Consider the following 21877-nt stretch of genomic DNA (forward strand, 5'->3'; position numbering starts at 1 on the left):
GAAACCCTAATTGGAGTTTCCTGCTAATTGTGTGGGGATATGAATCACCACACAGTATTTAAGACTAATAACAAAAGCGAAAAAATTATCCAAATGACACGATAATTTTGTGTCGAGTGGTGGCTTGATTTAAAAAAAAATAAAATAAAATAAAATTTAAATCCCTCCCGCCCTCCTCCCCTGAATGAAAGCTACCCCCTCCGCCCCTCCGCAGCAGTCATCCCCCACCCCCCTCGCTGTTTCGCGGATGGTGTGGTCCAGGAAGCGCGCCTCTTCTCCGCTCTCCTCCTCTCCTCTCCGGCTCATGTGAAATCAGCTGACGAATGGTATCTCCCTGCTCTCCCGGATGGATCGCGCCGCTGAAGCCGGGCAGCCTGAGCGCTGACACAGGAGCAGGTTGCCCACCGCTCGCTCTCCCGCTGCCGGATGTCACATCGACCGACCCTCAAGCAAAAGCTTCCGCCACCTTAGAGAAGAGGCGACTTTACTGATTTTTCCACCTCGGGCAGGAAGCTACCCGCTTCCCCTCACCATGGCTTCCAACTTCAACGACATAGTCAAACAGGGATACGTGAGGATACGGAGTAAGAAACTGGGGGTGAGTACTGTTGCACTTGCTGCCTAGCGCGGTGGAGGAGAAGGAGGAGGCTGTGATGGAGGAGGAGGAGGAGGAGGAGGAGGAAGAGGAGTTCCAGTTGTTTCAAGGGGGCGGTTGGATTAAGAAAGAGGCTTTAATTGCTCCATAGGCAGCCGTCCTGCTGTGAGCTCTTCAAGAGGAAAAACAGATTAGAGCAGCACGAACAGCGGCCAAGTTTCTCTCAATGCATGCTGCAAAATTACTTCTGCACATACTGAGATGTCGGCAAAGTCTACGTGATTGACAGCTGGTGTCGTGCGGATGGAGTTGGAGATCACATCCCCGCTTTGTTTTCAGCTTCATTCACAAAGTTAGGCTGCATCTGGTTGTCTGTCTGCTGGGTTGCAAAAACTTTAGTCAGATAGCACACTTTTTACAGCCAGAACTGAAGTTATAGAGGACACAAAGGAGGGGAAATGCTCATTAGCAGTCTGAATACTAGTGAAAAAGCTAATACTCTCACCTTTGACTGACACATTGAGCACACCATAACATGTGAAATCAAATAAGGTCACTCATAATTGAGCACCACATGCTGTAAGTCTCTGTATCAGTGCAAATTAACACCATGTTTTATGGATTCCAGGATGGACGGCATGACCGGAAAACTGGGAATGCTGTTTATCGCTGTGCAAATTGTCATCAGCCTATTATCAGTCCTGTACATGAGGAATTATTCCCAGTATTGAAAGCTGATTCTGTGCGATGGCAGCTCTTCAATGCCTTGATAATGGATTTCCATTGAGGATACAGCAAGAGGAAAAATGGCTCCAGAGCTTAAATGGAAATGAATGATATATATTCAATTATGAGCGCCTTATTGTCTGACTCATAAAGCCATCTGCTTTTGTTCATACTTCCAGCTCATTACGCTAACAGAGCGGGCACACTCCCTCTCCTCTGATGAAGTGTGATGATGGAGGCTAATGATGTCTGCCTCCTCACATCATCACCTGGCTTCATCAACACTATATCCACTGTTGTTTGCTGCTATTGAGGCCATCTTTGATCACTCTTAAAGAGTAATTTGTTGAGTAAGAGATGCCTCTTCTGCTCGGAAAGTGCTTGCACAACGTGGGCCTGATATAACAAATGAAAGTGCAAGACATTTGTTGTTGCTAACATGCAAATAAGCTTGCTCACATACAGCTGCCTCAGTTTATTTACTTCTTGCATATGCTATCAGCAAGATGCACTCAGAAAAAGAGGGACTGTGTGTGTGTGTGTGTCTGTGTGTGTGTGTGTGGAGAGCCTATGACTTTGCAAAGCAAGTGAGGGCGCACGCTGTGTTGGCTGTGCTCGAGGTATGGATGCCATATCTCTGCCAGCTCCACATCTCATCCTGCTGTTTGTGGAGAAAAACAGTTTGTGTCCTGATCGCCCACTCCCTCAGCCCTCCACTGCTCGCTGCTGTTTCATCATAGAAAAGCCATGCTGCGATGGCCTCAGAGGACCTTGGTGTGGGTAGATAGAAAGTATTTATCTGTCCACGCTGGGGTTAGTTATTCCAGGCCTATTCTCATTCTGAATCAGAGAGGAGGAAAAAAAAAACAGCTGAAATGGAGCAGCGGTAGGTATTTGTAAGCCTGAATCAACAGGCACTGGTACAGTACGCATCTCTGTGATGTTTTGCTGTGGGGGGACCTCATCAGTGCTAAATGGCATAATTTCAAGTGTTTTGTGTTGTGTTTTAAGAGAGATGAAAATCCAAATGTGTGACACATACACGCACGCGTGGGCGGACTGCAAAGATGCACATCTGGACGGAGGTGGGTGATATTTAGCGCTGGCTAAAATCCAAAGAAGTGTTATTTAGCGGCATGGTCTCAAACATCCGATTTTTATTTTGGTCTAATTTCTTGCCGTTATTGTTGACTCAACAGAGACTTGAAGCATCATTATGCAGATTTGCTGCACAGAGAGTCAGAGCAGAAGGATGCTGGATACATGCAGACCCAGAGTCAGATTTAGTAACATGGGCAGGCAGATGCACTGGCCTCTTTGCTTCATAGGATTCCTCATCTCTAAAATGCTGCCAGAAGTGAAACATACCTCCATCCAACAGTCCATCCTGTCTCCAGGGCTGGCCATGGTTTGAAATCTTTCAGTACTCTCTGATATGAGTTTCATTTCTGTTCTGACACCTGTCTTTGAGAATTTTTTGACAAATTCTTGTTTCTCCTTTGACAAAATGAACCAAATAGAGTCACGTTAATCTACTGATTACTTTTTAATTGCTTGATTAACTGTTTGGTCTATAAAATGTCCGAAAAAAAAAAAGCCCAGACTACTTCAAACAAACAGTCAAATACCCCAAAATAGTAAAAATTAAGCCCAAATAAGAAAACATTAGTCTTATATACGGCCTCACATTTGGCGAGCTGGATTCAGTGTATTTTAGGCATTTTTCCATCAATCTACCAATCAACTTATTGACTAATCCGTTCAGCTCTAAAACCAAAGCTCTCGAATGTGAAACACAAGCAGCCTTAAATCAAAAGCAGTGTAAAACCGGCAAAATGAGTTTGATTCATATAAGAAGCTCCATCTCTTCAAAGGATGAGTAAACAAGATCATAAATCTCTCCAAACATTTGATGCTTTGAGCTGTAAGTAATGATCATTACTCATGAATCTTCTGATTCTTCTCATGATTAATTGATTCATTGTTTGTTTTAGAAACTGTCTGAAAATAGTGAGAAATCACAGTTTGTTTGTTTTTCACTGGCACAATTTCCTAAAACCCAGTGCGGCGTCTTCAAATCACCCAGAGATATTCAATTTACTACACAGGAGATAAAGAAAAGCACCAAGTCTCCATAATAGAGAGGCTGGATCCAGACAATGTTTGGCATTTCTGCTTGAAAAATGACTAAAACCATTAACCGGTCGTCACTTAATCAACTACTTTTTTCATCTTTAAATGCCAGTTTTCAGTTTTTTGTCAGTTTTTCATCGTAGCAGCGCTGAAGTTTGAGCCCAGCCCCGCCTGTCAGAGCGACTGGATGCACCTTCTCAGCTGCAGTTTTAGGCCAGAAAGGTCCTGGGTGTTTTTCCTCCTCATGTGATGGCTTTTCTAATGTTTTTTTTCAGTTCTTTAAAGGTCTCTCAAATATCACATATCAAGACTTTGCATCACAGTTGACCTTCTAATGCTCCCACCTCTGTCTCTATTGTAGTGCTGTGCCTTTTTAAAATGTATTATACATTATTTTTCATTAGCGAGTAGTACAGTCGAATGGTTCTCTTTATGCGATATGTATTAAAGTGGCCACACCAACACCAACGGCTGCGGCTCAACTCATCAGCATCCGTCAGTATGATTGGCTCATTTCCAAACCCCATCATGTGTGAAGGTTGAGGCCATGAGGTCAGGTCTGTGTTCTGCCGAGTGATCAAAATTACCAGCCGGGGCACTTTCTCTTCTGTTTTTTTCCCCCTCTTTTTCCCGGGACATTTGTTTTCTTCTCCCACTGACATGAATGGCAACGATTTCCTACATTAGCCAACTTCTTTGTCTCTTTGTTGGCTGTGGAGACAACGGTGCAGTGTTCTTGAATGCAAAAGTAGGCTCTCTCTCTCTCCTTTCCTTTCTCACACTCCTCTCCTCTTCCTCACCTATCCACCCATCCTCTCACCTCACGTACACCCCCCCTCCCGAACGTCTCACCTGTACTCCCCACACTTCACAGTGTCTTTCTCATCTCATCTCCCCTATTTTATCTCTCTTCCTCTTTTCTTCCCCTTTATCGAGCTATCTCCCTCACCTCATGCCCCTTTCTCTCTCACCTTTCTCTCCTTCACTGGTTTGCAGACAGCTGAGGGACTGAGCACAAAAGCATCCTATTCATCACCCCACACTGCACCCTCCATAACCCCAACAGGCTATTCCCCCCTGACACAATGCAAAATCACACACACGCACACACACACACATAGACACAAATTCGCTTGGTTCAACATTGAGGAATTGGCACACACATGCACCCGACAAACAAGTAAACAATCTGCTGCCAGAGAACAGTGTGTGGATTCTCAATTAATTTTAATCCTGTGGCTTTGTACCATACAGTTTTTTTTACTACATGAAGACAAACTAAATGTGCGCAAGAGCCAAAAACAAGACAAGTGTCACACAGAGAAAAACATAAAATCTTGCCTTGTCTAAGAAACAGCTTTGCAGTCATCCATGTAGCTGTTTCTGTCTCCCTTTCAGTGAAGAACGGCTGATGCCATCAGTGGGATGGACTCCTCTTGACGAGCTGAATAACACGACCTTTGAGTAATTCGTGTGTCAGTCTCAGTCCAGGTACATGTTTGCCGGGTTAAGGATCACCGTGGTAAATAGAAAAGGTCAGCTGTTGAATATTTCCCCCTCCCCCGTCTGGCCAACTTTTCTTCGAGCCTTGACCAAAAACGGTCAATTTAAGTTTGCTGCGGGTGAGTCCGTCTGCCATTCAGTCAGCCCATTCACAAACATGTTTTGACACTTCAAAGGAGCTGTAGATCAGATGTCAGCCCGGAGGTAGATATGTAATATTTTAAGCTTCACACATAGATAAAATTTTATTTCCCAGCACAGTGACACCATGATATTTTCACCAAAAGAAATAGAAGCTGCAATAAACTCAACTTTAACTCGTTTTACACACAAACAAATGTGCAGTAATGATAGGACCAGATGATTTTAATTTTGCTTGATTCCAGATTGGCTGTAATCAACATTTCAACATCCACCATGGAGCTGGTAGCGATCAATCATACCGATATTATTGGAAACAATATGATATGACACACCTCTAGGTCGCATGTAGTGACAAACCCACAAGGAATAAGCATGGCTATTGCACCTGTAGCAGATTTTGGCTCGTTGTTCTGGGTTTTACAGGGTGTTATCTTGCTGTTTGGCTTCACTGTCACAGGTCTCAATGCTGTTTTCAGACTAAGCAGCAGCTGTTTCGGCAAAAAGCTCCAAAAACCCAACTGCGCACTGCCTGTCCAGCATGAAACAGCAGACTGGCAAAGTTAGCATTTAACTAGTGATGAAAGTGGAAGATTTACCTACTCGGGATTCGTATTTTTCACTCAGGAGTTGTTAGAGACCAAAATCTGAGCTAAAAGGAGAGTGAGCTGGGGATGCAAATGAATGCTTATGTTGCCGATATGGTGACCGCGTTAGCATGTAGCTACCTTTTTTACACATTCAGCATATGCAGAGAAACATTAGCACGTAAGGTCAATCTTCAGTCTCTTTCCTTCAAATCTGTTTTAGAGATCCATGAAGAAATCAGTGAAATATCTCTTTTTCGGTTATATGCTCCTGCTTACTTTGCCTGCCTGAGTTGTAAATTATCTAATAGCTAATTAAACTCTGTACAGGTGAGGGCCACCTGAGAGTTTGGCAATAGTTCTCGATGGGTGTCATGTGACTCCTTTTACATTACAGTCACTTGATCAGTTGTTATTATAAAGATATTGCTTATAGCCACTTTAAAAAACACAACGGCAGTCATATTTTCCAAAGTCAGATCACCTTACCTTGTACTTTCTTGGATTCTGTTTTGGTGCCCAATAGTAATCCCCAAATCCCTTTACCAGTTGATATTTGGGACTTGACTGTGGGCTCTGTTGATTTTTTTAAAACATCAACAGTGAGCTGGAATACATTTTTGAGATTCTGAGGTGCTGTTGGACATCTTAAAGTCAGGGAGTGTACCTTCATTGTGCTGGACTGCACACTTGGTCTAACCTTTGTCTGATCTCCTTTAAATTGAAACCAACAAACTAACTTAGATCTTAAGAAGACATATACTGTAATGTATAATAGACTGCCAATGTAATTCGTAGTAGCAAGAATAAATTTGAAAGGGACAAAGTTTTACTCTGCTGCCGTCAACGCAGTTTCTTTATGAGAGTGCCTTGGTCAAGCCCGAAAATGTCAAAGCAGAAAACACATTAAAAATGCATTACATCTGGTCCAGAATGAGGAGGAGTGAAAATACAATCAGCTGAAAGTATGGATGTAAACAAATAATCAGTAAACCAATAATCGTGGCCGCAGACCCAGAGTGTAAGTTATTCATCATCCAAACACAAGGATATCATTTGCAAAAAAGATGGGTTACTCTCCTGTTTATAGATTTACAGAAGTGATTTGGGGTTTTAAAATTACTTTTTTACGAGTGAACCATTTCACAATCTCGGGCATGCATACAGTTTGTTTTAGGGCAAACACCCCTCTGTAATTTAAGGACTGAAAACACAAGCGACGACTCCTGAAGGGAGGGAAGTTTAATGTGGGACAGAAGGTTCAGTCCACAGTGCTTTTGTTACAGTGGCCCATGCCACAGCGCAGCAGAAACTGACTATAAGGAATACTGGTAGTTTATTATGACTGAGCACATCTAATTACATGGTGTAATACTCCTACCAGTTACACTGACTCTGTGGTTAGACACTAATTATGGATGTTTACTCATGAGATAAATGTCAAATTCATGTATCTTCCCATCTGTGCTGTACTGGGGATGAAATGAAGTACGTGAAACCTGCAGTCGAAGAACAGGTCCATTTAATGGATTCGTTGATTGACAGAAAATCTGCTGTTGCTGTTTTATATAATTTTATGGTGAATATGTCTGGATTTTGGGTTGTTAATTAGTCAAAACAGTGAATCGATTAATTGAGAAAATAATCTACATATTAATCAACAATGAAAGTAGTCGCAGCCCTAAGTTCATTGTGGTTCCAGTTTACTTTACGTGACTGTTTTAAATTGTTGATGCATGTACCTGCAGGCACATGCAGGCTTGTCCACTTGCAATCAGTTTCAAGCAACTACAGTAAACAGCTTTCAAGACTTCCACTTCTATTAAAAGGTAATCCACCACTGAACAAAATCCAATACTTCACACTTACTTTGCAGTAAGGTTGCCTCAACTTGGACTCCAACTATTTCCAAACTTTTCCTCTATGGAAAAAGATAATAAAAATCTCAAAATGTTAGGCTTTGGAGACCTTTAATACCCAAGTCTGATGCTAAGCTTGCAGTTTACAGTGCACGCAGAAAAAGACATTAAGGGTGCAAATGAAGCATTTTCTAGCCATTAAATATGAAGACAAAATCAAGAGTTATTACTCGTAAAGTACTTTTCTGGACCCAGTGGTGCTCCCCTCCCATCTCTGTCTACAGATAAAACAGTTATTAATTGTTTTATCCCTCTTTTGTCTCACTCAGCTGTTTTTGACCTACAAGCGGGTATTTGTGTTCAGTGACCAGTGGCCTTTACGTGGACCGCAGGCATTGTGGTGTGAGGGTATGTTCCCTCCCTCGTTGGCGCGCAAGCAACCACCAGAGCTGAGGCAAAGAAGTGGAGAACAATGTGTCTATTGTCCAAGATGGCACAGCCATTTAAGATAGGATCTTGCCACTTCCGTGCACTCACTATTAACAATGACAGGCCGTCCAGAATGGTGGATGTCAGGAGATTTTTCACCCCAGGAACTGTACTTGTCAGTGGAGCGTAGAAAAGACACAGTCAGCTGTGTTAAACTTGTAGCATTGGAGACTTCTTAACAACATGGATAAATGTGACTGGGCTTGTGCAAAGAAATCAGATTATATCAATTAGCAAATCATCAGAGTCTTACATCCAGTGGCCACAATTAGCCGTGTTCTCCGCTCCATCTTGCTGATTGCCAAACTGAAACTGAAGCAGATAGAGGATTTCTAATACGCCTGGTTTTGTTTATGATTTTATTTGTGCCTTGTGGCTGCGTGTAGCCTACTTTTAGCTCTTCTTGTGATGGATGCTTTTGGACTCGGTGCATTAATTCACAGATATGCAGGGCTATACATTGTGTGGTCATTTCCTTTGGTTTTCATCAGCTTCCTCCATCAGACAAAGACCTGAAGACAAATTACCAGCTCTTATTGGCCCTGATGAATTGCATCTCTAGCGGCATATGGGAACAACAGCCCAACAGTCGTTATTCACGGTGAGAAATGTGCTTCTATTATATAGTTGCTTGCGTAAATAAATCTCTGCCCGGACCTCACTTGAACATTTCACATCATTGATTCCCGTTGCTCCTAATTATCAAAAAAGCTTTTTTGTTTTGAACAGGGACAAATGTTGTTATTAATATGTAGTAATCTCTGAAAATCCATAAAAGAATGATGTGCCATTCTATCAACAACCTTTTCTTGCCCCCACTCAGTGTCATGCTCTCAAAATACCAGACGGGATTCTTCCTTCAGTTCCAGCCACTTTCTCTCTCTTTTTTTCCTCCCTTCTGTCTTGTTTCTGTCTCTCTGCCTAAAATCCGTCCACAAACACATGTTACACCGAGCTGGCACTGTCCATAACAGCTTTGTGTTGCCAATGTTTTCTGATGAGCTGCTTTGTAAAGTGCAAAGTTCTCTAATCCCATTGGGGGAGAAGTCACAGCTCAGTAGAAGAGGACTCTCTTCATGGATGTTTAATCTTTCCAATCCCCTGCAGACCCTGCACCCCTGACAACAGACTAAACACTTGATTCAACACCGTGAATTTAAACAAAAGTAGAGAGAACAACAATATTATCCAGCCACATTTCAATTTTTGTTCCATTTTTCTGTCTTTGGGTCATTCAAGTTGAGTTATTAAGTGTATAAAACATAACCGGACATGCAGTTTAAAGCAGCTGTGGTGATGTTGTTACAGTAAAAGCTGGAAATTCAGTCAATGGGCTTTTTGAATAGGTTTTTGGTCAGATACCTGAAGTGTTTATAGCCTAGCTTTAGCCTTTTACTTCTGGCCATTGCATTGAAGGTTCAAAAATCTTAAAAGTGGTATTCATTTGTGAAGATTCAAACGCACCTTCCTTCATCAATACATTTTCTATTTTAGCCAAAACTTCATTTTAGCCCAGTATTACCACTTCCATTCACGCCAGAGAGTAGTTATTAATGAAAGGCCGAGACTGTTTCTGTTCATCACTATTTCAATCTGTAATGTGATGTCGCTGAGAGATTTCCTCCACCTGCTTCTCTGACAATGAACTGATGACAGACTGTTGACTCAGAATATTTATTCAAGCTGTTAAATCTTCAATTTCCGCGATGTGACAGTCATGAACAAATTGGATGTTCCTGTACAATCGCTCTGAGTGCTGTCACTGTTGTCTCAAAGTTGCTTTGTCCAGGATCTGCCGCTCAGAAGTGTTTTAAAAGGGAATTTGCAGCTTTCAGGAGTTTTGGTAAAGATTTTTTCCAATAATTATATTTGGAAGTTGATTCTCTGTCTTGTGGCTGAAAGAAAACAAACTACAGTATTCTAATAATGTTCACTCACAGTCAAATTCATTCCTTTAATTATGTAAGCTGCGTGATTTTGAAGGGTGAATGTATATTGCTCCATATTCAAGTCCATCTGATCCACATATTTCACCTCCCACGCCGAGCTCAGCCTTTACGGCTCTCTCTGGTACTCTATTGCTACATTGTGCAGATACACTGGAGACTCACCTATAAAACACCAGGCCTAGAGGAATCTATCATAGCTCCATTAACACTTCTGCTTCATCCTCCTCTCCTCGCCTTCCTCCCCTCATTAATCAACAGACCAGCCCTCAGGGCTGTACTCTGCAGCTACGCTCACTCTCACTTTGCGTGTCTCTGTTTTGTGTGTGTGTGTGTGCGGGCGTTGTGTTTATGGGTATTTGCATATGTGTACATGCACGGGAGCTTTCATGCGTCAGTGTGTGCAGATTAGAGCTGTGCGATATGACCAATCTCATATCCAGATACCCGTCATTTCATATCCAGATGATGATGGAAATCATGATACAGAAGATTTTCTGTGAATCTGATGAGTAGTTTATATTGAATGACCACAAGGAGAGGCCTGTATCTATTTTTATATTATAAAATCATTTCTATTAATTATAGTCTGCGGCATAATTTGCAACGTACTGTTTTCTGGTCAGACTTTTCGTACCCAAACCATGTCCATGCAACAGAAGTCGGCCATCTTTTAGGCCCGAGTCTCCTGTTCAGAATTAGCCCATTCTGTCATGTTGATATGGCACCACCCTGGTGTAGATATGTGAAAATGTCCAGTTTCCAGAGCAATTTCTTTCTTACGTGAATGTCTTCCATTAAATAAGCACAAAAAATCTGAGAGAAAACCAGGACCTATCAGAGATTCCCTCAGATGTCATTTTCACTGCGTCTCATTAGAAAAGTCGTCCTTCTCAAACTGTTTCCAGATTCAATTGAGTCATTATGAGATCATTGAGATTTCTAATACTGTTTGAGAGGGGGGCCAGAGGAAGTTATTCTTAGAAAAAGAAGAGTCCCACCTACCTTTTATATTTGAATCACGATCTATAATGAGTTCCTCTCCTGCTGTTACCTTTCATCAGCCTGCTTGCCAAGCACATTCAGTACAGTGTGCAGCCAAAGATAGCCTCAGCTGCGTGTCTGTGTGTGTTAAGGGCCTTGTCTTTGTGTCTGTGTTCTTAATTCACTCAGTGCGGAGCATGGGTAAACACTATTACGGCCTTGCTGAAAAAAATCTGAAAATATTACTCCTGATCTGCTTTGAATGCAAGCAAATAGCCTTGCTGAATAATGTACATTTGCCCAAGCTGTCGGCTAAGCAAGGCTGTTTAATGTGCCACTAATTGTTCGGCGCTGTATTATTAATGTGCTGTTAAAAAAAACCTTGACCTTGGAGCCTTGTGCAAGTAGGTAAAAAAAAAAAAAAGAAAAGAAAAAGCAGGCAGTTCATGTCACCCGTCAGTGTGGGCGCGCTGTTTGTTTCTGTTTGTTTGGAGATGAGTTTGTACACTCCACTCTCCTTCCCTCCCTCGCTCTCTCTCAGGGGACTTCTTTTAATAGTAAGGAGGTGACAGTTTACCTCTCGCTGAGCACTGGGGTGACAGTTTGGTACCTGCCCGGCGCTGCATGAGATGCTCCGGCTGACTCACGTTGCACCCGAAGCTGCCCGCTTTTTACATTCGCGCTCTGTCCTAATGAGCCGAAATGACCTCGAGTGCACGCCACGGCAATCTGATCCCCTTTCTATTAAACAGCTTTTAATATTTCCCCAAGAATTATTGTTCAGGGAATGAATTTTGGATAAGGTCTGCCAAGGGATATGGAGCACACAACAGTAGCCTTGGCAGTGGCACTTTGAGCGGATCATTTAAAGGTCATAATGGAGGAAATAATGGCTCTTAAGACTCATAAAACAATTGAAAACATGGTTATTGGACTCAGTGTTGGAGTGATAATATAACAGAAGAAAAGAGGAGTTAATACAGCAAACTTTTGACCCATCATGAATCGCAAGTATGCCAGTAGTTTGGGATTTATCTAATTTGACAAAAGGAAGTTTTGCAGTTGAGAGCACACATTAGGGTCAACATTAGCTGGTGTTACCCCGCTCACACACACACACACACACACACACACACACACACACACACACACACACACACACACACAGCCCTCTCTCTCACTCCCCTCTTATGTTCCCAGTTATTCGCTCGCATTTCAGAGACATGTCGGTTGGACAAAGTGATAATTGCATTCCTCAATGATTTCATGCTGAGACACACACGGCGACACCGATTCACGGCCCACTTATACCAAGGGAGTGTGTTCTTTGGGAGGAATGAGACAAAAACAATATGACCACCTCCGTCGGACCCTGTTCTCTGACATAGAAGCGCGCCCTCACGTCCCCTCTCCTTTGCACACAAACACACGTGTTTACTCCCCAGCCGCCTCTTTGATTTGCAGACCAAATGCGGCTGAGTCAAGTTCGTTCCAGCGAGCACAAATCTCCGCTCTCTGGTTGTGAGGGAATAGTTGTTGCAGACACAGAGCCCGCTGCTTTCCCAGCTAACCGTATCAGAGAAGCAGCCCGAACATCAGTGAGCGAGTACCTCTTTAGAATTAATCCTCGGGCTATGGTGGAGGGGGGGAGGCGGCGGTGACTGCACCAATGCATGAGGATTACTGCTTTTAGGGCTTCTGATGAAATTCAAATAACAAACGCTTGCACAAAGTGTCCTGGAAAACACTCTGCGTTTCATAATGTCCTGCTAAACATGCAAGTATTTGTCGGAACAGCGAACAGTGGTCTGTGCCTCATTCAATTTCACAGTCTTTATTGATATGATAATCAAGTGGTCAACTAATGGTAATTAAGCTAGTCAATTGATGGGGTTGCGTCACAGCTCTCCTTTCATCCTCTTACTTTATATTCTCTTCCCACAGAGGCTAGTCGGTCACTTCTGAGACCACCGCATTTGGTGCCTTTGTAGCAGCCTCTCACCTGTTGGCCTACATGCTAATTCCGCTGGAAGCAGTGCGAGCACCAACATGCTAAAGTAAAAAATAAAGCTTTGCCTTGCTTACAGCTAGACCTACATGGAGCTCTGTGCTTTGTGCATTCAGGCCATATTCCTCTTCATTTATGGATTTAGTTCAGTTTAACATTCAGCCCAGCTAGAGGACACAGTGGTGGACAACTCATTCCAGTCTTATAAGGAAAAGAACACTGCTCTGTATTGTTGCCTTCTGTCTATGGTGGTCTCAGCTTGCTTGTCAGTGAGGGTATTCTGCCATAGCCAAATCCATCTTTGTCTGTCTTATTGTCTGTGAACGCTTCAGCCTTGTACATGGATTAAGTGGAAATTGCTCTGTGTGTGTGTGTATGTGTGTGTGCAAAAGATTGCTGACTGCAGCTGTAGTACATAAAGAGGTTTGGATGAGGGATGGTTTAAAGAGCAGGCAATTGTCATAATCATGGCTTGAAGCAATATTGCCCCACTGTAAAAATGTTTTACACATGCCTGCGAATCCACCGGTGCCTTGTATACTGCAGGCAGCAGCGCTCGCCAACCTCAGTGTCACTTGAATCGATTGTGTCTAAAATACACAGTGGAATAACTTAGCTACACTGAAGTAAGCAACATTGTAAAACTGTATTGGTAGATTATGAGATTATGGTTACAGTGTAATCCTTTGTCCTCTGCTCTGCTGCAAAAGAAGAGTGTTTTCCTGGCCTTTGTCAGTTTGACTCTGGCCATGCCCAATACCCCAGGGTAGAAAACAACATACTCTAAGCTGACGCCAGCAAGATGCCGCCCTGTTTACACCGTAAAAAAATCCTCTTCGCTCCCTGTCACCTGAGAGAAAATGCTCAATATTGCCCTATATTGTGCCGTGCTTAAAAAAGATGCTCAGCTACAGTAGCCGCGATGGCTGGATCTGCACAGTGTGACATTTTTACGGATGTTTTCCTGCTCAAGGCTGCGCTGCCCTGCATGGGTTAAACATCTCCCCTGTCTCTCCTGCGGTAATGAGAAACAACAGTTGCAACACTTCTCCCTGCGCTCAACAGCGTTAGTTCCATGAGAACAGGAAGCAGGGGTGGCACAAAAACTCTTGTAGCTTTTCAAGGTTTGAACAACGTGTCCTGGGTGGTTCAGTCACAAGTGGACAGGTGTGAATGCACGCATCGCTCAGACCACATTTGGTACGCCCGCTCAATGGACGTCCTCTGCACTGTCCGATTTCCTTTTGTTTCACTGTAATATCACTTATGTGTTTGGAGTCTCTCACCTGCCAAAAATAAGCAGCAGAAGTTTGTGAACACACTGTCTGTTTCAACTGGTTTCACCACTGAACTAGCAACCTCAATATCCCCAGACTCCCTTAAGAAATCATGCAGTTTTGTGAGTTGTTGCATTAGGAGAAACTTTGGAACTTTGTGAAACACTGCCCATGACAAATTCTTAATTACCTTGGCCTTCTTGTAAATTTGGCAAATGTTATGCATTAAGTTACTTCTCTGTTTGTGTAAAAATCGCGTCTGTTTGTCCCAGCGAGTTGGGTAAGTACTGTCGCCAGTTAAAAGCAGCAACACATCTTTCCAAATGGAAAGATAAACAGATGTACTTAGAGCTGTCCACTTGATCGGATCACCCAGGACCAACGTTAATGCTGGGTTTAAACAGGCTGTATGTTGTTATGCCTGAAATTTGGGGTAAAGGGAAGAGGGATCTTTGGACAATATAGCAGAAAGCAGTCATCACCATCTGACCACAAGTCCTTTTTAAAAGCATAATCTATCATGAATCTTAATGGAGGGCTGCATTCCACTGTCTTTACGGCTCTGGCCTATTCCAAAACTCATTCTCTGGATGGACATTTTTATTTCTGTCTCTTACACGCTCATTTTGATGCCACCTCCCCTTGCATTCTTCGTCATATTGGTTAGATGGACCCTTTGCTTTTCGGGGCGGGGGTGTCGAGGAATCAGCTGGAGCCTTGTCTTTCATATTTCATGCCACGTTGTGACTGGGATCCAGTTTTCAGCTGTGCACTGCCACCCAGTCACAGCCAAGGCCTTAACAAGTGAAAATAATAATAAGAGCTACTAATACTATGATATTACATTTCGGGACCAGTTTGGCTCATGAATGTTTGATGAGAATGTCCAATCATGCATAGACACAAGAAAGAGATGAGGAATGGGAGAGGAGAAATTTAGGAGAGGGCGAAGACAGAAGGGCAGGAGGAGAGACAGAGACGAATCAGGCTCGGAGAGAAAGTGAGGAGGGTGTGTGTGTGTGTGTGTGTGTGTGTGTGTGTGTGTGTGTGTGTGTGTGTGTGTGTGTGTGTGTGGGATGGAGTGGGGGGCAGTGATTACTTGCTGCTGAGGTAGCACTGCATTACACATGAGGATTTGGAATGGCCCAGATAAAGTAATCTATGATTAACTGGGGCGCGGCTGGCTCGCCACCCTGCCAACAGCTGTAGTCAGGGGCGAATTATAAAATTATGGGATGTCCAAACATTTTAGATGCAGCGGGAAATATATTTCGGTACAGGGGGTGAATGGGTGGGTGGGGGGGTGAGTTATGTATCAAGTCAAAGGTGATAGCCGGCGGCCAGGGAAGTGAGTGACAGTGGGAGCAATGGTGCAATTAAGGCAAACTTTTGTAGTCCTCGCATTTGGCAAAGCATTGTTGAAATGCTGGAACAGTCCTTGGAGGATTTGGGGAGGGGAGGCTGGGGTCGTGGCTGGCAGAGCGATCGCTGCAATGATTGCTGTAACAACTGTCCGACCTGATAACAAATCTAATTATAAAGATGGACACCGTGGCACAGACCCCGCCGCCGTCTGAAATTGATTGCCAGCACCAGGAGCTGATATTGCCGGGCCTGGTCTGTCATAGTCCATCAGGCGTCATTATCACCAGGGGAACACTAAACCGTATGCAGAGCTGAATGAGGAGGAAGACTTCCAACTGCTACGCGTTTGACAGAATGAAACAAATGTGCCGTATTAGATGGTTGTTTTTTAATTAATTTCTTTTGTTCAGAATCCCGTTGAAACATGGCTCAGTATTCTACATGCTAAGTACCAGCTAAATCCGGTCTGTTATCATCATGTCTGAGTGTTGCAGGGCTACCTTGATTGAAGTGCTCTCATGTCTTGTATTGCCAGTAAGTGCAGCAGTAATCATCTTTAAATCATAGTTTGTAGGACACATGAATCATAGAGAGGGTACAACCCATCCTACATTTCTCCCTTTTTAATGAAATATCCGAGGAATAATAAATGCATTTGCGCCTCTGAGGTATTGCGATTGTGTTTCAATATTCACTAGTGCTCCTGAGAATCTAACAGGCGGCTATTTTTATTCTGCCATGTGATTAGTCATTTACCTGAAGCAGGCTGTCATTGGAAATCATTTTCATGTCTTTGGACAGTTCCTCAGTTCATCCAAATGACAAGTGATTTTGCCTGCAGGGGAAATAGGGCTCATATTTTATTGAGAGGCGAGACAGTTCTTTAATAATGCCAGAAGTTTGATAATGCTCCGTGAAGTGAATGGCCACTTACAGAAAATGACTAAGGCTTCAAAAGATGGCTCATTACTGAGGTCCACCAAGTGTCTGACTTCCTAAATTCTCTGCCAGACCGCTCCGTTATGGTTTTACACACTCTTTCCTCTGACAATACTACCTCATAGGAACCCGAGTTTAACTTCAAGGCATTTATTGTTGCGTTAAATGTCAACACGCCATAAAGCAATGTTATTTTACACGCACACAAATGTGTTCCCAGCTTCCTTTTGAGCCTTTTATAAGAGCCCATCAGACAGTCTGCTTCCATCTGTCTGTCTGGGATCATCTTTGGCTCTAATCCCTCTTCCGGTCCCCTCGAACAGCAGTCTCAGTGTGGTTGCCGTAGTAGAGCTGGTGTTGATGAACTCGCTGCACCTTGCCAAGTGCCTCCTGAAGTGTTTTCCTTGCCACAGACAGACCTCCCTAAAAGTGAAGGGATTGCCCTTGAAATGTTCCCTCCAGCTCGTTGCTTTTGCTGGCGCCGATTTTACACACCACCCTGCGACGTGTGGCGATGTACTCGTTGTTTTTTGATTGTGCAGGATCACACGGAGATGCATTTCAGAGTATCTTATTCATATCCACAATGTTTTCATAATGTATTCAACCTGTGCTGCAGGTTGAGTGCAAAATTGATGTCTTACATTTTTAGGAACAGTCTACACAAAATACAACATGGTGACAAAGAGAAAGCATGCCTGTGGAGGTTTTGGTATTCTTCCCAATCAAATTTACACATTTGCTCAAGGTCAGTCAAATTAAATGTGTAGTGCTAGTGAACTGCTTTTAAAGCAGTTTTTGTCTTTGGCTGGGCCACTCTAGTGCCATTTCAGTGTTGATTTCACTTGATGCTGGGAGTCATTGTAATCAAAGCTCTTGAGCACTCTGAAGCAGGTTCTCATCAACCGTTTGCATTCGACTCCGTTCATTCTCTCCTGTATCCTTGCAAGTCCTCCAGTTTCGACAACTGATGTCCCTACCACTGTTCTTCATGGAAGAGAGCTTACATGGATTATGGGCTTAGCTTCGCTTTTTATAGATACAGAGTTTTGCATGAGAACTGAAGTGTTCGGCCTTTGTTTCATCTGACCTCAGAATATTTTGCTTAAGGAATCCTTCACGTGCCTTTTTTGCAAACTCTTGGCATGTTGTCGTGCCTTTTTTCAGAAGGCTTCTTCCTGCTTACTCATACATATCAGCCTGAATTTGACTTGTGCTTGACTAAATAAGGTCCAGCTACCAACTCCACCCAATGCAGCAAATGTAATTAATAAATACAAATGAAAAATTTCAAGGTCTTAATTGTTTGACTGCTCAGTTTGGGACAATTGTTGTAGGGATATTAATAATTGAGGGGGATTTTTTTTCCCCTTTAGTAGACAAAAGGAGCCCAGCCAGACTCACATCAGAGACATTGTGATTACATGGTCAGCAAACCCAAAGGCCACTCGGATGACATTTGTTTTAAGTTCTCTAAGGCATTGTGAGTTTATGGCCTTTCAATAGTATATATATTTTTACACCCTTCCTAGGGACAGCCAGAGTTGTATTATTAAAGTAATATTAAATAAACTTAGGATGTTCATGTGTATGCTAGTAGAATATTGTAAAACAGAGAAATCTACACACACTTGTCAGTATATTGTGGCTGGAGACGCTCACCATAATCTGGTTTTGCAAAAGCAAAGTGTCACACCTGCCCTGGTTGACAATGCTAATACAATTTGCTGGCACAGATGTACGCATGTGCAACATGCATTTGACCTTCACTGTCATGATTCATAAAAATGCGTTTCCTTCTCAGTTAAGCTCAATCAGCTGAACAAATTAAATCCAAATCATGGAGACAGCAGACAGACATTTCAAAGGTTTTGGAAAGGCCTATTTTTACAGTAAATGCAAGGTTTTTAAAATGAATTTGTTAAATTTGTCAGTGAAAGTTGGAATAAGGTGATACATACATGATAATAAACTTCACATATATGTATATATATATATGTATATATATATTGCTTCATTATTTCATAATCAAATGTACATACACACAAACATAGAGGCCACTTTAAATCACAAAGTGTAGGTGAAGGATTTTTATTTGTTTTTCTCACTTTCATTTCTGTTTTTGGTCTGTTTACTTATTAATGAAGAGGACAGAAACACACATGCACACACACACACACACACACACGCACGCACACACACACACACACACACACACACACACACACACACACACACACATACATACCACCCACATCGTGGTTGGCAACTTGTGTTGAAAAAATAATTTTCTTTAATAAATCATTCTAAGATTGTGTTAATGAAGTGTTAAATTTTAATGACCCAATCTCGTTTGGGTTCCAGCGGCCCTGTGGGTTCATCCCACCTCCCAGAATTTAAATGAGTACACAATAAGTTAGTCCACAGTCATATTACTTCTTCAAATCTTCATGTAAGTCTTTGCAAGAGTCTTAAGAGCTTTGCTGGTCATTGAAAGCACCATTTCGATTGGTGGATTAAATTAATGATTATGTTTTCAAAAGAGTTACATATTGAGACTATATTTGAACCACCATTGAGGACAAGTGTTGAGATGGTGGTAATTATGTGTGCATGTATGTTTCTAAGCACACGCTGAGTGACGGGTGTGTGTATGTGTGTGTGGAGGTGAGGTGCCTTCTCAGACTAATTTTTAATGACAAGCCTTTCACTTATTAATCACACTGTGATGACTTCATAGCTTCAGATTGAGACTTGGTATTTAAGTGCAGACTTCAGAGTTCAGATTTAGTCTTTAGAGCCTCATTTCCACCAAGTAGTCATTTCAGTTCGTTACCCATTCTAACGGATATTTTTGTGTTTCCTTTGTCAAATGTTATGGACGGCCCCAATAGAAGCTTTCCATTCCTTCCTGTTATCCCTCTGCTGAGGGCCCAAGCACACTGATCCAGGACTTAAAGGTGAAGCTAGAAACACTGTACTCCATTTTTAAGCAGTTTCCTTGTTGTAATAAGCAACCACATACTGAGGAAAAAGAACACAAAATGTGTGTGCGTTGTGAGTGTGTGGTTGAGCGAGTGAGAAAGAGTAAGCAGCAAAAAGTCAATGCCAGTGGAGCAGAGGAAAAGGTTAGCAGTAAGTTGTCAGTCTGTCAGGAAATGTACAGTATAGGTTAGAGTGCGTCAATTAATAAATGCTGCAGCTTCTCAAGACCAAGAAAAGTCTTGTTTGTTGTTTCCCAACTACTGGGAAAGTGAAAGAGGTTAGCCTCCAAAGCCCCAATAACAACCCCGCTTACATTTAAGAGTACCGTCTGCAGTAGAAATTCAAAACAGATTGAAGGTATTGGTACATTTTTGTTTGGGTATGGGCCAAATGTATTGTGTTTGGTGGAAATATGGCTGAAGAGGATCCCTGCTGAGAAGACGCTTACTTCAGGTAGAAAAGACGCATGATGTCTGGACCTGTTGCTGACTGTAGTTAAATGGATTTATTCAGAATTACTGAGCAAATATAAGCAGAGTCACTGTGACTCCAGGCCACTATCCCCTGGTAGTGTCATCAGGAGACATGGTGTCTCTGTCCATATGCTGATGACACACTACTTTATGAGTCTGTGTCTCCCATTCCATCCTTTTCTGCCATAAGTGAAAGAAACAACATATAAATAAGTTTAGCAAGAATGTAAGAGCAGTAAAGTTTACTTTAAATTGACTCCACGGACACACTCAAAACATGGCTTAACAACAAGAATATATAACAGAAGACTAAACTTCAGCTCAATAATAACTTCACAGACAAACATGTTTTTGCTAATCACCATGAGTATCTTAAGCCTATGATATTTTACATTGCATAAATTAGTTAAGCATGTTAAATGTATTATTATTTATACTTCTTTTGCCAGGTTCATCATATTTCCTGAGTATTTTGTCTTTTAACGGTATTGTTTGCACATGGCAGGTGTTTTGTGTGTTGACCCATGCTGCTGATTTATTCCAGAGAAGGGAGTAAATGTTCTCACAGTCTTTTTCTTGGCTGCTTGTCGTTACCTGTCTGTTGCTAGTGCTGTTTGAATGTTCAGGAGGGAGGTGCAGTTGACACAGACGTGGGAATTTTCTAAATAAAGGCGCATCTTAAAGTCACTTTGCATCAATGATATTGGATTGTTCACTGAACTGATACATCGATCCGTGTCAATGAATCACTACACCCCTGACAGGGTCAATAGCAAAGTATCTTTATTTATCTACATTCTTGTGAGTAATTGTTGAAATACTCAGGACTTCTGAAAAAGTAGTATGATATAATGGAAGTGAATAAAATCTTTTGGCCATAAGCCTGCCAATTTATCCATGTAAACACACCAAATTCAAGTTCCTTGTAGTTTACTTTATGCGTGGGATATTTCTTTTCCAAGCCCTGTGTAGTCAAAGCTTTGCCATGCTTACTTTGTGTAATTAACCGAGAGGGTCAAACGAAACACAGGGTGGGCAGGGGAGGAACTGCTTTCACACAATAGTAATCAGACGATAAGACAAAGCAAAAACTAGGATGATTTTATTGTCACCAGGAAGGTCCTCTTCATCATTACTTTGTTTTTGTCTGGAACTAGTGAGTTGGTTTTCAGTGCCAGGCAGTGTGTTCTGCACTCTTCTGGCATTAAATGAGTTGCACCAAACCAGCAGAGAGTCTCATTCACGTCTGTGTAATTACAATCAGTGTAAGAGTGTCTCTGAATAAGAACCACCAGCAGCTCGAGAATAGGACTGCCTTGACAAAGCATTGACAACTGTGGAACAGGCAAAATTAAGCCCTCTCCATTCATACCCCCTAGTTCTTATTATGCACAAGCTATCTCACTGAGCTTGCTTTTGTGCTGGTATAATTACTTAATCTGAGCACTCCTAGGGTGAATTACTTTGTGTGCGGCAAGCAGGCAGCATTGCTTTGATTCAAGCTCCCAAAGGGGAATATAGGCTGGCTTTAATTTTACTGTTTAAAAGTCACAAATGTGATAATGGCCATTGTCAAAAGGGATTCACATCTGTGGTTGTGTTTCTGTCAAAGTTGCACTTTTGCTTTATTTTCACAAGCATTATTATGGAAATAAATACAGTATGTTCAATTTTGAGTGAGATTTTATCGCCCCTTTGTTTTTCCTTACTTCCTTAAAGCCTTTTATGGACGGTGTAGAGAATGATCCACAGTGCATTAGAGAATGTGTAGTGCACTATTTTGTGTTGTTTGCTGTTTATAATGGGCCTGGGCAACACTTAACTAGAATGGAGGCCCATCAAGCCAGACCGATAAGGACCTAGGGAT

At 42.3% G+C, this 21877-nt stretch overlaps 1 protein-coding gene across 1 annotated transcript in view; it reads left to right on the top strand.

The window, feature by feature from the left end:
- The first annotated feature begins 238 nt into the window (after window positions 1-238).
- Window positions 239-21877, top strand: part of dok6 (docking protein 6) — a 46070-nt gene continuing 24431 nt past the window's right edge. Inside the window, exon 1 of the mRNA XM_076761466.1 lies at window positions 239-598. Within this exon, the coding sequence (XP_076617581.1) occupies window positions 533-598 (66 nt within the window). The 5' untranslated portion in view covers window positions 239-532. The remainder of the gene's footprint in view (window positions 599-21877) is intronic.

This window comes from Chaetodon auriga, chromosome 21 (assembly GCF_051107435.1).
Source record: "Chaetodon auriga isolate fChaAug3 chromosome 21, fChaAug3.hap1, whole genome shotgun sequence".
NCBI classification, from domain to species: Eukaryota; Metazoa; Chordata; class Actinopteri; order Chaetodontiformes; family Chaetodontidae; genus Chaetodon; species Chaetodon auriga.